At 53.6% G+C, this 13118-nt stretch overlaps 1 protein-coding gene across 5 annotated transcripts in view; it reads right to left on the bottom strand.

Moving 5' to 3' along the window:
• The window catches only part of ARHGAP39 (Rho GTPase activating protein 39), a 127641-nt gene that overhangs the window by 41480 nt on the left and 73043 nt on the right, over nucleotides 1-13118 (bottom strand). For 3 of the 5 annotated variants that reach the window (XM_065669094.1, XM_065669095.1, XM_065669093.1), the window contains exon 2: nucleotides 3827-4258. In XM_065669094.1, coding sequence (XP_065525166.1) covers nucleotides 3827-4258 — 432 coding nt within the window. Of the gene's footprint in view, nucleotides 1-3826; nucleotides 4292-13118 lie in introns of all 5 variants that reach the window. The other 2 variants (XM_065669096.1, XM_065669092.1) reach the window with 1 other exon arrangement.

Here is a 13118-nt window from a genome sequence, read left to right as displayed (position 1 = left end):
ACATCCCTGATTTCATCTTTCGTCCTGGTTAGAGCAAGAAATGCAAGATACGGACATTTTCCCCGAAAGTAGAAGAGAATGGAATGAGGAACAGGATTGGGATCTTGAGATGCTGTGAGTTTTACACTGGAAATGCATTGTCCACTCGCAGTCATCTCCAAATATCCATGTGCTTATTTGGATGGGGCCTCATCCAAGAGTTCGGCTCCCATCGTTATGTATGGAGCGAGGCCAGAGGAGGCCATGGAGATGCTGCGAGGGCTGGAGCCAGGCTGAGAGAGCTGGGCTGGGGCAGCCTGGAGAAGAGAAGGCTCCTGAAGGGCAGATCCGAGAGCAGCCCTAAAGGGGCTCTTTGCCTGAAGCATCCTTCTGAAGCTTTAAGACTTGGACAGATACCGAAGCAGCCGCCTGGATAGAACTGGATGTCCTGTGGTCAGAAACCATCCCTGAAGCACAGGGACACCCTGCACGATGAGAAGCTCCAGGGACCAGCATCTGAATTGCCTCTGCCCTTCGCTGCTATCATCACAACCGAAAAGCAACGTCTCATTTGCACAGCTCACGTTCAGCTTTGTCTAGCCTGGGCCCGAGAGCATCAGATGAAATCTCAGCATCCCCAGAAGAGCAGAAGCAAGGCCTCTTGTCCTCCGTGCTTCGCTATAGAAATCAGAGCTGGACCAAACCACCTCCATCACGGCATCCCCATCCTGTGCTTTATCCCCTTCCACATTCATTACACGTGGATTTAACCATTTGCCAGCACTACAGTGATGATCTTAAGGCCCCTTCCAACCCTAACTAGTCAATGATTCTATGTTTTTTACAGCTTCCCATCCACCCCTTCCCAGCTGGAAGTACCAAACCCACCATGTTCAACCACATCTCCCCTTTCTACCCAACAGCATCTTCCCTTCCATGGAGTCTCTACAGCAAAAGCCATCCCTTTTCTGGTGGAATAAGGCTGGTTTTGCACGTAGATCCCCATCATGGCAAGAGGACCCACAACAGACCACGCTGCAGCATCCTCAACCCTTCCAAGGGTTCCTGGGTGTTTGGTATTCCCTCGTTTAACAGGTCCCAGTTACCTTGAGGTTTCAGCCAAGCTTCCCAGGCTTTCCAGAGGGGGAGATCAAGGAAGGAATGTGCTTTTCCAGCCAGGATATGGGGGTCAAGAGACTTCAGTGTGCTTGCACTGAAGGGAGATGCTGCCATGGTCTGGCTGAGCCGAAGGGACAGGACCAGGGATGCAGATGGAAACTGGGCAGTGAGCAGGAATTTCTGCTCTGCCTATTGGCATCTGGTTGTCTTATTGTTTTAATGTTATTTTTAATGATGGAAGACCTGGAATCTATTGTTTTAATGTTATTTTTAATGATGGAAGACCTGGAATCTATTGGTTTAATGTCATTTTTAATGATGGAAGACCTGGAATCTATTTTATGCCAACCCCAGCAAGGCCAAGACTATGAATTGCTGGGGCTGAAAGGACACACAACCCTCCAGCAGCCAGGAGCAACTCTACCCCATGGCTGGTTTCCTCTTCTCCTCTAGCACAAGGTATCCAGGGGTTAAACCTTTCTATCTTACACCCCTGGAGCAACCCTCCCTCCTCCTTTGCATCCCATAATACACCTGCATGGAAAAGGAAAGAGAACATGGAGGTGGAGGACATGAAGGATGAGTGACCTGCAGTGTGCACACCAGATTCTGTGGTGGAGCGCGCAAGGCTATGGGGAATGATGCTCCTACAGGAAGATGCTGATGCTGCAGCAAAGCCCAAGGAGATTAAAACCCCTCGGCTGGATCCCTGTTAACCCTTCACAGTGCAACAGGAACAAGCTCCGGCTCCACCACCCATGTCCTGTGCTCGAGCATCCCTGCTCTGGAGCCAGGCTGAGAGAGCTGGGCTGGGGCAGCCTGGACAAGAGAAGGCTCCTGAAGGGGAGACCTAAGAGCAGCTCCAGTGCCTAAAGGGGCTGCAGGAAACCTGAAGAGGGGCTTGGGACAAGGGCCTGTAGGGACAGGCCAAGGGGAATGGCTTGAACCTGCCCGAGGGGAGGCTGAGATGAGCTCTTAGGCAGAAGCTCTTCCCTTGCTCCACGCCCCTGTGTCCAACCTGGCCTTGAGCACTGCCAGGGATGGGGCAGCCACAGCTTCTCTGGGCACCCTGTGCCAGCGCCTCAGCACCCTCACAGGGAAGAGCTTCTGCCTAAGAGCTCATCTCCGTCTCCCCTTGGGCAGGTTCAAGCCATTCCCCTTGGCCTGTTGAAGGTCAAGGCTTGGTATTTTTAGGGATGGGCAAGCGAAGCCTGCCTTAAATCACTCAGCGTGGCCTGAAGAGACCTGGGTAGACCTGGCCACCACGCGCCAGCAAACAACATCCATCGCACCTCTCCACTTCTTCCAACACCACCTCCCCGGCGAGGAACGCTGCCATCCCCACGCTCAGACTTTATCAGAGCATCTTCAAGGGCTCGGGGAAGATCAATCCAACCCTGATGGGTGAGACAAGGAGGCAAAGCTGCCTCTGAGGTCCCACATGAAAGCACTCGTAGAGCTGGGAGTTCCTGTTCTTGTCCTGCACGGCCATGAGATCACCCAGCCACAGTTTCTGTGAGGGGGGAGAACGTGTTGCCAGCAGGAGTTGTGGTGCTGGTGGGTCTCTGTTGGGTCATCAATGCTCTAAGAGCCGGTGCTTCAGAGGATATAAAGGAATGAGCTGCCTGATTTACAGCGCTGAAGCCATCAAAGTGTGACACAAAGCACCAGCGCAGAGGGCTCAGTGTGCTGTGCATGTGCAGGTGGACAATAGAAAGCGTTAACTCGTTCTTCAAAGAATCCCAGCCTGGTTTGGGTTGGAAGGGACCTTAAAGCTCCTCCAGTTCCAACTCCTTGCTATGGGCAGGGACACCTTCCACTAGAGCAGGGTGCTCCAAGCCCCATCCAACCTGGCCTTGAACGCTGCCAGGGATGGGGCAGCCACAACTTCACCTCCTTAACAAGAGCAATCACCTCTGCTACGAGCTCCATAGACCAGTGGGACAACCATATGAAGATAGGCAGAGGAAGTTGGGGCTGTTCAGCCTGGAGAAGAGAAGGCTGCGTGGAGACCTCATAGCAGCTTCCAGTACCTGAACGGGGCCTATAGGGATGCTGGGGAGGGACTCTTCATCAGGGGCTGCAGTGACAGGACAAGGGGTAACGGGTTCAAACTGAAACAGGGGAAGTTTAGATTGGATCTAAGGAGGAAATTCTTTCCTGTGAGGGTGCTGAGGCACTGGAATGGGTTGCCCAGGGAGGTTGTGAGTGCTCCATCCCTGGCAGTGCTCAAGGCCAGGTTGGATGAAGCCTTGTGTGGGATGGTTTAGTGTGAGGTGTCCCTGCCCATGGCAGGGGGGTTGGAACTGGATGATCTTGAGGTCCTTTCCAACCCGAACTATTCTGTGATTCTATGATTCTATAACCCACGGTCACTGCACGCAGATGCTATCCAGAGAGATCACTTCAGACCACACCACTCTCGAACCAGCAGACAAGGGATTGTTTCTCCACTGGACCTTCTGCAGTGAACATCTACCAAGGAGGAACACCTTCTACAGATGGTTTTATCTATTTCTAGAGGAGAAAATGCACTCTTTAAGGCTTGGTGCAGAGACCCATGGCAAATCTAGCTAGAGGAGCATCCACAGAATGCTCTCCACAACAGCACAGCTCTTGTCCTTCAGGTTGCTGCTCTTCCACCCCCTTTGGAGACAATCAGGGTGCCTCAACTCCCACTTGGCTGCCAGCACCCAGCTCCATCCCACGCATCCCACCTTGCCTTTACCTTTCCGCTTCCTCTTTCACTACCGCATACTGGGTCGTCTGACGGCTCGACCTCTGCTCCTGCACCTTCTCGCTGCCCTCCAGCTCCTGCTCCAAGGAGGAGCTGGTGCTTCCTTCCCTGCTGACATTGCTGCTCCTGCCGGGGCTGTTCTCCGTGGATGCCCGGGGCGACTCCGTGTTCTGCTTCAGGGTCTGCAGCTTGGCCAAGGGGATGATGTCGCAGTTCTGGGGCCGGTGCCACACGGTCCTCTGCGTGGTGGCGTTGTAGTAGTAGAACCGGGAGGTGTTGGGGTCGAAGAGCTCCCACCATTGGTTTTCATTGGTGCGCTTGATGCGCACCCCCGCGGGGGGGTCCCACACGCACTCCCCCGTGATGAGGTTGGCGTACATGCGCTCCCGCGTGCGAGGCTCGATGATTTCCACCCATTCCAGCCTGAGGGAGAAGAGAAAACACAGAAAAAGGGGACTTCAGGCACAGGGGCTTGAAGGTCATTTCCAACCCTACCCATGGCAGCGTGGAATGGTTTGGGATGAAGGGACCTTAAAGCTCCTCCAGCTCCAAGGGCAGGGACCCCTTCCACTGGAGCAGAGTGCTCCAAGCCCTTGTGTCCAAGCTGGCCTGGAGCACTGCCAGGGATGGGGCAGCCACAGCTTCTCCATTCAACCCCTTCCAGTGTCCCATCACCCTCATGGAGAAGAATTTCCCAATATCCCATCTAATTCCTCCCTCTTCCAGTTGGAGCCGTTCCTGCCCATCCCATCCCTGCATCCCTTGTCCCAAGCCCCTCTCCAGGCTCCCTGCAGCCCCTTTAGGCACTGGAGCTGCTCTCAGGTCTCCCCTTAAGGAGCCTTCTCCAGGCTGCCCCAGCCCAGCTCTCTCAGCCTGGCTCCAGAGCAGGGATGCTCCATCCCCTGCAGCATCTCCATGGCCTCCTCTGGGTTCGCTCCATTGTTTGACCACCCTTCAGGTAAAGAAACGCTTCCCAGTGTCCAGCCTAAAGCTCCCCCGGTGCCGGTTTGAACCATTCCTATGTGTCCCATCACTGGATCCTGGGAGCTCAGCTCCACACCGAGCAGTTCCCTCTGGGCACCTTCATTAACTTAGGAGTGGATCTCCCATTGAGGATGGATCTCCACATAGAGCATGGAGCTCATCACTAAAATAAGGAGCAGAAAACACGGTTTAACCTCCCTCCCATCACCCCATCCCCTGCTGAGCTAAGGCCCAGGCCCCAGGAACCCAACGCACTGACCCAGCTCGCTCAGAAACGCAGCACAATGGGGTAATGGAAATCACGAAGCAGTAAATGGAGCTTAGCGACGCCAAAGAGCATTAAACGACCTTGCAATGCCAAAGAAGAGATCATGGAACCCATTTTTCAGATCACCCCCAACACCTTTTGCTAATGGAGGGGACGCCCCAGGCTTTCAGGCAGCTGAATCTTACTCAAATCCTTCATTTTCCTGTCGATTTATGGAGAAAAACACAAGGGATGCTCATATTAAAGCAGATTTCTGACTTGGAATCCGTCCTAGCCTGCATTTCCAAGGCTGTTCAGAGAGGTATAGAAACAGAGAAGGCAAAATGAGCCCCCAGCGTGCTAAGTGGAGCTTCTCAAGCGAGGTGGCATTTAAATGTGACACATCCAGTGAGTCAGACGAGTGATGGATCCCAGCCTTTCCCTGGGAGCCAAGCCCCCGTGGGGCTTTCAGGAATGCCCAATTCACTCAAGCATTCCAAGATGAGGAAGTCCTCAGGGGGCAATTACCTGACCCCTGCAGCCTGGCCGCAAGCCCTGGAGATGGTTCAGAGCATCTTCAACAGGATTGAGACACTGGAGTGGGAAAACAGGAGTTTTCCATGTGCCAGAGCTGAGATGGTGGAATCCTTGCTTAGTGCTGGGCTGATCCCCAGCATCGTGAGCAGCAGCCCAGGGAGGGGATCCTGCCCCTCTGCTGCAGGAAGGGGAGACCTGAGAGCAGCTCCAGTGCCGAAAGGGGCTGCAGGGAACATGGAGAGGGGCTTGGGACAAGGGCCTGTAGGGACAGGCCAAGGGGAATGGGTGGATGGAGGGAAGGATGGATGGATGATGGACGGAGGATGGATGGAGGATGGATGGATGGATGATGGATGGATGGATGGATGGATGGATGGATGGATGGATGATGGAAGGATGGATGGATGGATGGATGATGGATGGATGATGGACGGATGGATGGAAGGATGGATGGATGGATGGATGTAGATGGACGAACGGATGGATGGATGAATGGATGGATGGATGGATGATGGATGGATGGATGGATGATGGATGGATGGATGGATGGATGATGGATGGATGATGGATGGATGGATGGATGGATGGATGGATGGATGGATGGATAAGGGATGGATGGATGGATGGATGGATGGCTGGATGGCTGGATGGGTGGATGGACGGATGACGGATGGATGATGGATGCATAGATGGATGGAGCAGTCCTGAGGAGAAGGACTTGGGGTGATGGTTGATGAGAAGCTCCCCATGACCCAGCTTCAGTGTGTACTTGAGCCCAGAACCCCCCCGTGTGCTGGGCTGCACACCCAGAGCATGAGCAGCAGCTCAGGGAGGGGATCCTGCCCCTCTGCTGCACGCAGGGGAGACCTCAGAGCAGCTCCAGTGCCTAAAGGGGATACAGGGAACATGGAGAGGGGCTTGGGACAAGGGCCTGTAGGGACAGGCCAAGGGGAATGGCTTGAACCTGCCCGAGGGGAGGCTGAGCTGAGCTCTTAGGCAGAAGCTCTTCCCTGTGAGGGTGCTGAGGCGCTGGCACAGGGTGCCCAGAGAAGCTGTGGCTGCCCCATCCCTGGCAGTGCTCAAGGCCAGGTTGGACACAGGGGCTTGGAGCACCCTGCTCCAGTGGAAGGGGTCCCTGCCCGGGGCAGGGGTTGGAGCTGGATGGGCTTTAAGGTCCCTTCCAACCCAACCCGTTCCATGGTTCTATGATTCCATTCTTGGCATAGAGAGAAAGCCGCCGTTGAGCCTCTCCTTGCAGAACAGAGACCAAAAGCAGTCAGAGAAGGGTAAATCCCACACCGTGCCTCCTGTCATCCCGCACAACGCAGACCAAATGAGCAGCTTAATGCAACGAGACAGCAGAGCTCGGGGCCAGCTCCAGCTCCGCACGGTTCAATCCATTCTCCAGGTTTCCATCCAAGGCTTTCCCTTGGGTCTGAGCGTGAGGAAACCAACCCAGCGTTTCCTATTGACACGGTTCTGGCCTTAGGTTAACGTCAATGCTCAGCTCCAGGTTTAATGCTTCCCTTTGACCACCTTGGTTTGAAAGAGCCTCCATGGGGTCCAGGGCAGATGCTGCTCCAGGGCTCTGGATCTTCCTCCTGGAAGATATTGGGCTTTCTGCATGTGGGAGGAAGAAAGAGACCCCGACCAGGGCTCCTCCAGGGTGAAATGAGAGCTCAGACTGCAGAGATATCACAGGGAAGCAAAACCAGAGAGGGATGGGATGGGATGGGGTAGGATAGGGTAGGATGTGATGGGATGGACAGGATAGGATAGGGCAGGATAAGATGGGATGGATGGGATAGGATGGATAGGATAGGGTAAGGTAGAGTATGATAGGAGGATAAGACAGGATAGGATAGGATAGGAAAGAATATGATAGGATGGGGTAGGATATGACAAGAAAGGACAGGATAGGATAGGGATAGGATAGGGACAGCACAGGATAGGACAGGATGGATAGGATAGTGTAGGATAGGACAAGAAAGGATAGGATAGGATAGCATAGGATAGGATAGGATAGGATAGGATTGGAAAGGATAGGATAGGATAGGGTAGGGTAGAGTAGGATAGGACAGGACAGGATAGGATAGGATAGGATGGGGTAGGATATGACAGGAAAGGACAGGATAGGATAGGGACAGCACAGGATAGGATAGGATAGATAGGATAGGGTAGGGTAGGAAAGGATGGGGTAAGATAGGACAAGATAGAAAAGGAAAGGGTAGGGTAGGATAGCAGAGGGTAGGATAGGGTAGGGTAGGTTAAGATGGGATAGGATAGGATAGGATAGGATAGGATAGGATAGGATAGGATAAAAATAGCCCCATGGAGCTTAAAGAAGAGCAAAGTCTGTTTGGCCCCACAAGGACTGGACCATTCTGGGCCAGAAACCAGTCAAGGTAAAGGCCTGCAGCACCTCAAAGGAAAATGCAGGACATTTTGTCCTAAATGCCTTCATTTCCTCTTGGTTTTCACTCCGAATTAGAATCATAGAATCACAGAACAGTTTGGGTTGGAAAGGACCTCAAGATCATCCAGTTCCAACCCCCCTGCCATGGATAGGGACACCTCACACTAAACCATTCCACCCAAGGCTTCATCCAACCTGGCCTTGAACACCGCCAGGGATGGAGCACTCACAACCTCCCTGGGCAACCCATTCCAGTGTCTCACCACCCTAACAGGAAAGAATTTCCTCCTTAGATCCAATCTAAACTTCCCCTGTTTCAGCCTGAACCCGTTACCCCTTGTCCTGCCACTGCAGTCCCTGATGAAGAGTCCCTCCCCAGGCTTGAACCTGCCCAAGGGGAGACTGAGATGAGCTCTTAGGCAGAAGCTCTTCCCTGTGAGGGTGCTGAGGCGCTGGCACAGGGTGCCCAGAGAAGCTGTGGCTGCCCCATCCCTGGCAGTGCTCAAGGCCAGGTTGGACACAGGGGCTTGGAGCAAGCTGCTCCAGTGGAAGGGGTCCCTGCCCATGGCAGGGGTTGGAGCTGGGTGAGCTTTAAGGTCCCTTCCAACCCAGACCGGGATGGGATTCTATGACTCCTGCTGTAAATCCTGGTGCTCTCCCAAAGGCAAGGAGTGCTCTGGGGTCATCCGGACATGGTGTCTGGGAGACTGGAGATGACATCTCCAGCGGAAGGGCCTGAACTTGTCAGACACCGCAGTGATGAAACACTTGAGGGCACGTCTTGTGGCTCATTTCTAACTCTAAATAGAACCTAAACCCGCGCTGACTTCCAGTCTAATCAATGCTAAATGTCACGCGGAGGGGAACAAGCCCTGGTGCTTGCAGAAAAGCTCCCTTAGTGTTTGCCCCCGGCGCTCATCATCCGGTCCAGGAGGCGATGGTGAGCGGTAGGAAGGAGAACGATCAACCTCCTGCTCTGCTGCGAGGGGAAGGCGTGCGCTGTACCAGCCTTCATCCTTCCAAAGGGGTACCGCTGGAGGTACCGCTCTGTGCTGGGGGCCCTAGAGATGAACACGATCATCCCAATGGGAGCAAGAAGGTTGCTTCCGACCCAAACCATTCCATGATCCTACGATCTCTTTCTTTCCAGCACCAATCTGCTACTCCCGGCTTTAAAACAGATTGAGGGTGCTTTCTCCTGCTGCATGGGGGGTGCTAAAATGCATCTCAAACGCCTTTTGCTCCGTGCTGCATCGTCCCCTTTGCCGTTTAAAGCATTGTCGGTGGTGCTGCATGGAAAACCAAGGGATAGTTTAGTCACCTGGAGGGAATCTGGCAGCTGAAGAATGAGGCGCAGGATAGAATCATGGAATGGTTTGTGTTGGAAAGGACCTTAAGATCATCAGGTTCCAGCCCCACTGCCATGGACAGGGACACCGCACACTAAACCATGGCACCCAAATGATGCTGCCACCCAAACGATGCTGCAGATCACCACCAGTGACCCACGTTTGAGAGATGCTCTTTTGGACACCCCAGCCCTGGAATGGGTTCTCCCACACGTTGGGGCATCACAACAGGACAGAACCCATGGCGTCTGCACTAAACTCCCCCATAGGCCTCTGCTGCCTCTTATTTGCAGGAGACGTGAAGGTGAGATTTGCAGCTCAGGAGTAATTTACAATCTAAATTACACCCCTAAGGGATTCCTGGCCCTGGTTAAACCGGGACGACGTGTATGGAGATCCACCACTGCCGCAGGGGGTTCACTGGAAATGCTGCCTGAGAAAGCTCCTATTGCTCCCAGCTACCCAGGGTCTTCTTCAGCACTTCTGGGAGCCAATCCATGGAGGAATGCTTTTTGCATAGGGCCAAACGTCCCAGCTTGACCCTGGGAGGTTGAGCATCTCCCATAGGAACGCAGGCTGGGAAAATGGGGCTGTTGAGCCTGGAGAAGGCTCCTTAAGGGGAGACCTCAGAGCAGCTTCCAGTGTCTGAAGGGGGCTACAAGGATGCTGGAGAGGGGCTCTTCATCAGGGACTGCAGTGATAGGACAAGGGGTGATGGGTTCAGACCGAAACAGGGGAAGTTCAGGTTGGAGATAAGGAAGAAGTTCTTTACTGTGAGGGTGCTGAGGCGCTGGAATGGGTTGCCCAAAGAAGTTGTGAATGCTCCATCCCTGGCAGTGCTCAAGGCCAGGTTGGACACAGGGGCTTGGAGCAAGCTGCTCCAGTGGAAGGGGTCCCTGTCCATGGCAGGGGTTGGAGCTGGACGAGCTTTGAGGTCCCTTCCAACCCAAACCCATGATTCTATAACCACAGCTCTTGCCAGCTCCTTTCTTATCTGGATAACCCAGAATGCTGCTTTTAGATAGGAATATTACAATCACCATGGGAACTGCAGAGACCTTGCATATTCTTTTGCTGCTTTGCAAAGCTCTCTCCAACAACAAAGGGTGAATACAAATGAAATGAAGTCTTCCCTAATCACAGGAAAACTGTGACAAAGCCCTTGGACAACGCAGGCACAGAGCTAAGGGCGACCTCTTGCTCAAGGTTTGCTGCATGCATTGGCATCCCTCTGAGATGCACATCAAAGAGATGATAAAGGGAGACGATCGAGGGAGAGCATCGTTTCAACGTGCCACCTTCTCCCCACCATGAGCTGACCCCACCAGGGACCCAACGCTGACACCCAAGAGGGACATCCAATGCTCTGCAGCGCTGGACCAAGCACCACGTAAGGGCTCCCACACCAGAAATCCCATCCTTGCTCCAATGCCCCAAACTTGGAACCAAGACCCATGATTTAGGATGAGATTCCCCATTGAGGCCTCAGCTTTACCAGCAAGGAACAGTCCTTCGGAAGGCAGGAGGCTGCCCCACAGGTATTTCTGCTCACAGATGCTCCTATGGAGGTTTCCCAGCCTTTTTGCCCCCAAGTGTAGATAAACCAGCACAAACCAACATCACGTCGCAGCCCTCTGCTTGCTCCAAGCCCACCACTTGCTCGCACAGGACCTGTTGCATGGAGCCTCCTGAACCTCTCTCAGCCACCACAGCGCATAGGGAGAACCCAAGACCCAGTAGGAAGAGGCGAGTGGGCAGTTTCCATTCCCAGCTTCGTTCCCATAGAAACGAAATTAAAATGGAGATGGGGAAAGGAAACGAAAGCTTCAAGAAAAGGAATGGGCGAGGAAACGGAACGCGAGCGGGTGTGGGGAAGAGCTGACGGATAAACAAGGAGGGAAAACGGGATCCAACGTCAAGGCCATAGGAGGAAAACCAAATTCACACATGAGGGACAAACCCACATCAAAAATCAGCCTGGAGAAGAGAAGGCTCCTGAAGGGGAGAGCTGAGAGCAGCTCCAGTGCCTAAAGGGGCTGCAGGGAACATGGAGAGGGGCTTGGGACAAGGGATGCAGGGACAGGCCAAGGGATGCAGGGACAGGCCAAGGGATGCAGGGACAGGCCAAGGGATGCAGGGACATGACAAGGGATGCAGGGACAGGACAAGGGATGCAGGGACAGGACAAGGGATGCAGGGACACGACAAGGGATGAACGGACAGGGCAAGGGATGCAGGGACATGACAAGGGATGCAGGGACAGGCCAACGGATGCAGGGACAGGCCAAGGGGAATGGCTTTAACCTGGCAGATCTTGGGAAGAAGTTCTCATCTCAATCACAATGGTTTAGGTTGGAAAGGACCTTGAAGCTCACCCAGCTCCAACCACGGGCAGGGACCCCTTTCGCTAGAGCAGGGTGCTCCAAGCCTTGAGGGATGGGGCAGCCCCAGCTTCTCCATTCAATCCCTTCCAGTGTCCCAGCACCCTCATGGTGAACAAGTCCCAGAGCAGCATAAAACACAAGCAAAGACTGAGATCTGCGGAGACACGGCTGTAAATCCAGTTTCCTTACACTTGGAAGTAATGCAGAGAAGAGGACTTAGGAAAAGATCAGTCCTTGTACTTTGGGATGCGTTTTACTGGTTGCTCCGCAGTTATCTGCAGTAGGATTAAAAGACAACCAAAGGAAATTACTTCTCATAGAACCTAATTAAGCCGAGGAATGTCTTCAGCAACGCAGCCAAACCCCATAAATAGGTTCAAAGGAGAATTAGATGAGTTCAAGGAGGACAAGCTCACTGGTAGCTATTAAATAGGATAGTCAAGACGAGGAAATCCCCAGAAGCAGCGAGGAACGGGGTGGGGAAGGATCACCCTGCTCTGCCCTGGCCATTTTCCCTCTTTCCCAGGGAAATCTTGGCTGCAGAGAGTGGAATTGACGCCGTGTGAAGCTTTTCCATCCCTCCCATCGCCCGACATTCCAACTGCATCGATGGCTTTGGCAGCGTTACATCCCTTCCGGCCTGGGGATGCAGGATAAAGGCTCCAGCTCGCACACGAAGACTTTCAAGGCTTCAAAGGGTGGCTTCGGAAAGAGGATAGGATGGGTTCAATTGCTTTGCCTCTTATCAGAGCAAGTACAGCCTCTTTGGGGCAAGGAGCGATGCTCCCAATCCAAACTTCACAGCGCGAGTGTGAGCTCTGCGTTATCTCCTTTCGCCACCCCAAAACCAAAGAGTCTAGAAAGCTGCCAGCAAGCAGATAACGAAGCCATGCAGAGAGGAATCCAGCATCCGCATGGAAGCAGCACATTCACCAGCCTGACCCCAACCTTCTCAAAGCAGCTCCTCAATCTCTCCATTCACAGAGTAACGACGCTGGAGCTCGTTGGCTTCTTTCAGCCAAGTTGGAGGGGTCAAGGTCTGGAGGGTATCAGCCTCTGAGAGGTTTTGTTTCCAAGGGAAGAGGATGGTTGAGGGTAAAAGGACCCAAATTGTCGCTTTGGTGAGGACCAGAGCTCAGCCCATGCGGAGGGGGGTTAAGCTGGAGGAGCCATTCGCTACTACTGACCATGAAAGGGTGGAAGAGAGCCTGGAGAGTGCCTTGGGATGAGAGGGCAAGAGGAGGTGTAATTCCCAGAGAAGGGGCTGGGACATGCCATCTCAAGGCCAGGCTGGACAGGGAGTACCCTGCTCCAGTGGAAGGGGTCCCTGCCCGTGGCAGGGGTTGGAACTGGAGGAGCTTTTAGG

The sequence above is a fragment of the Lathamus discolor genome, chromosome 2 (assembly GCF_037157495.1).
Source record: "Lathamus discolor isolate bLatDis1 chromosome 2, bLatDis1.hap1, whole genome shotgun sequence".
NCBI classification, from domain to species: domain Eukaryota; kingdom Metazoa; phylum Chordata; class Aves; order Psittaciformes; family Psittacidae; genus Lathamus; species Lathamus discolor.
This window is presented reverse-complemented; position numbering and strand designations above follow the sequence as displayed.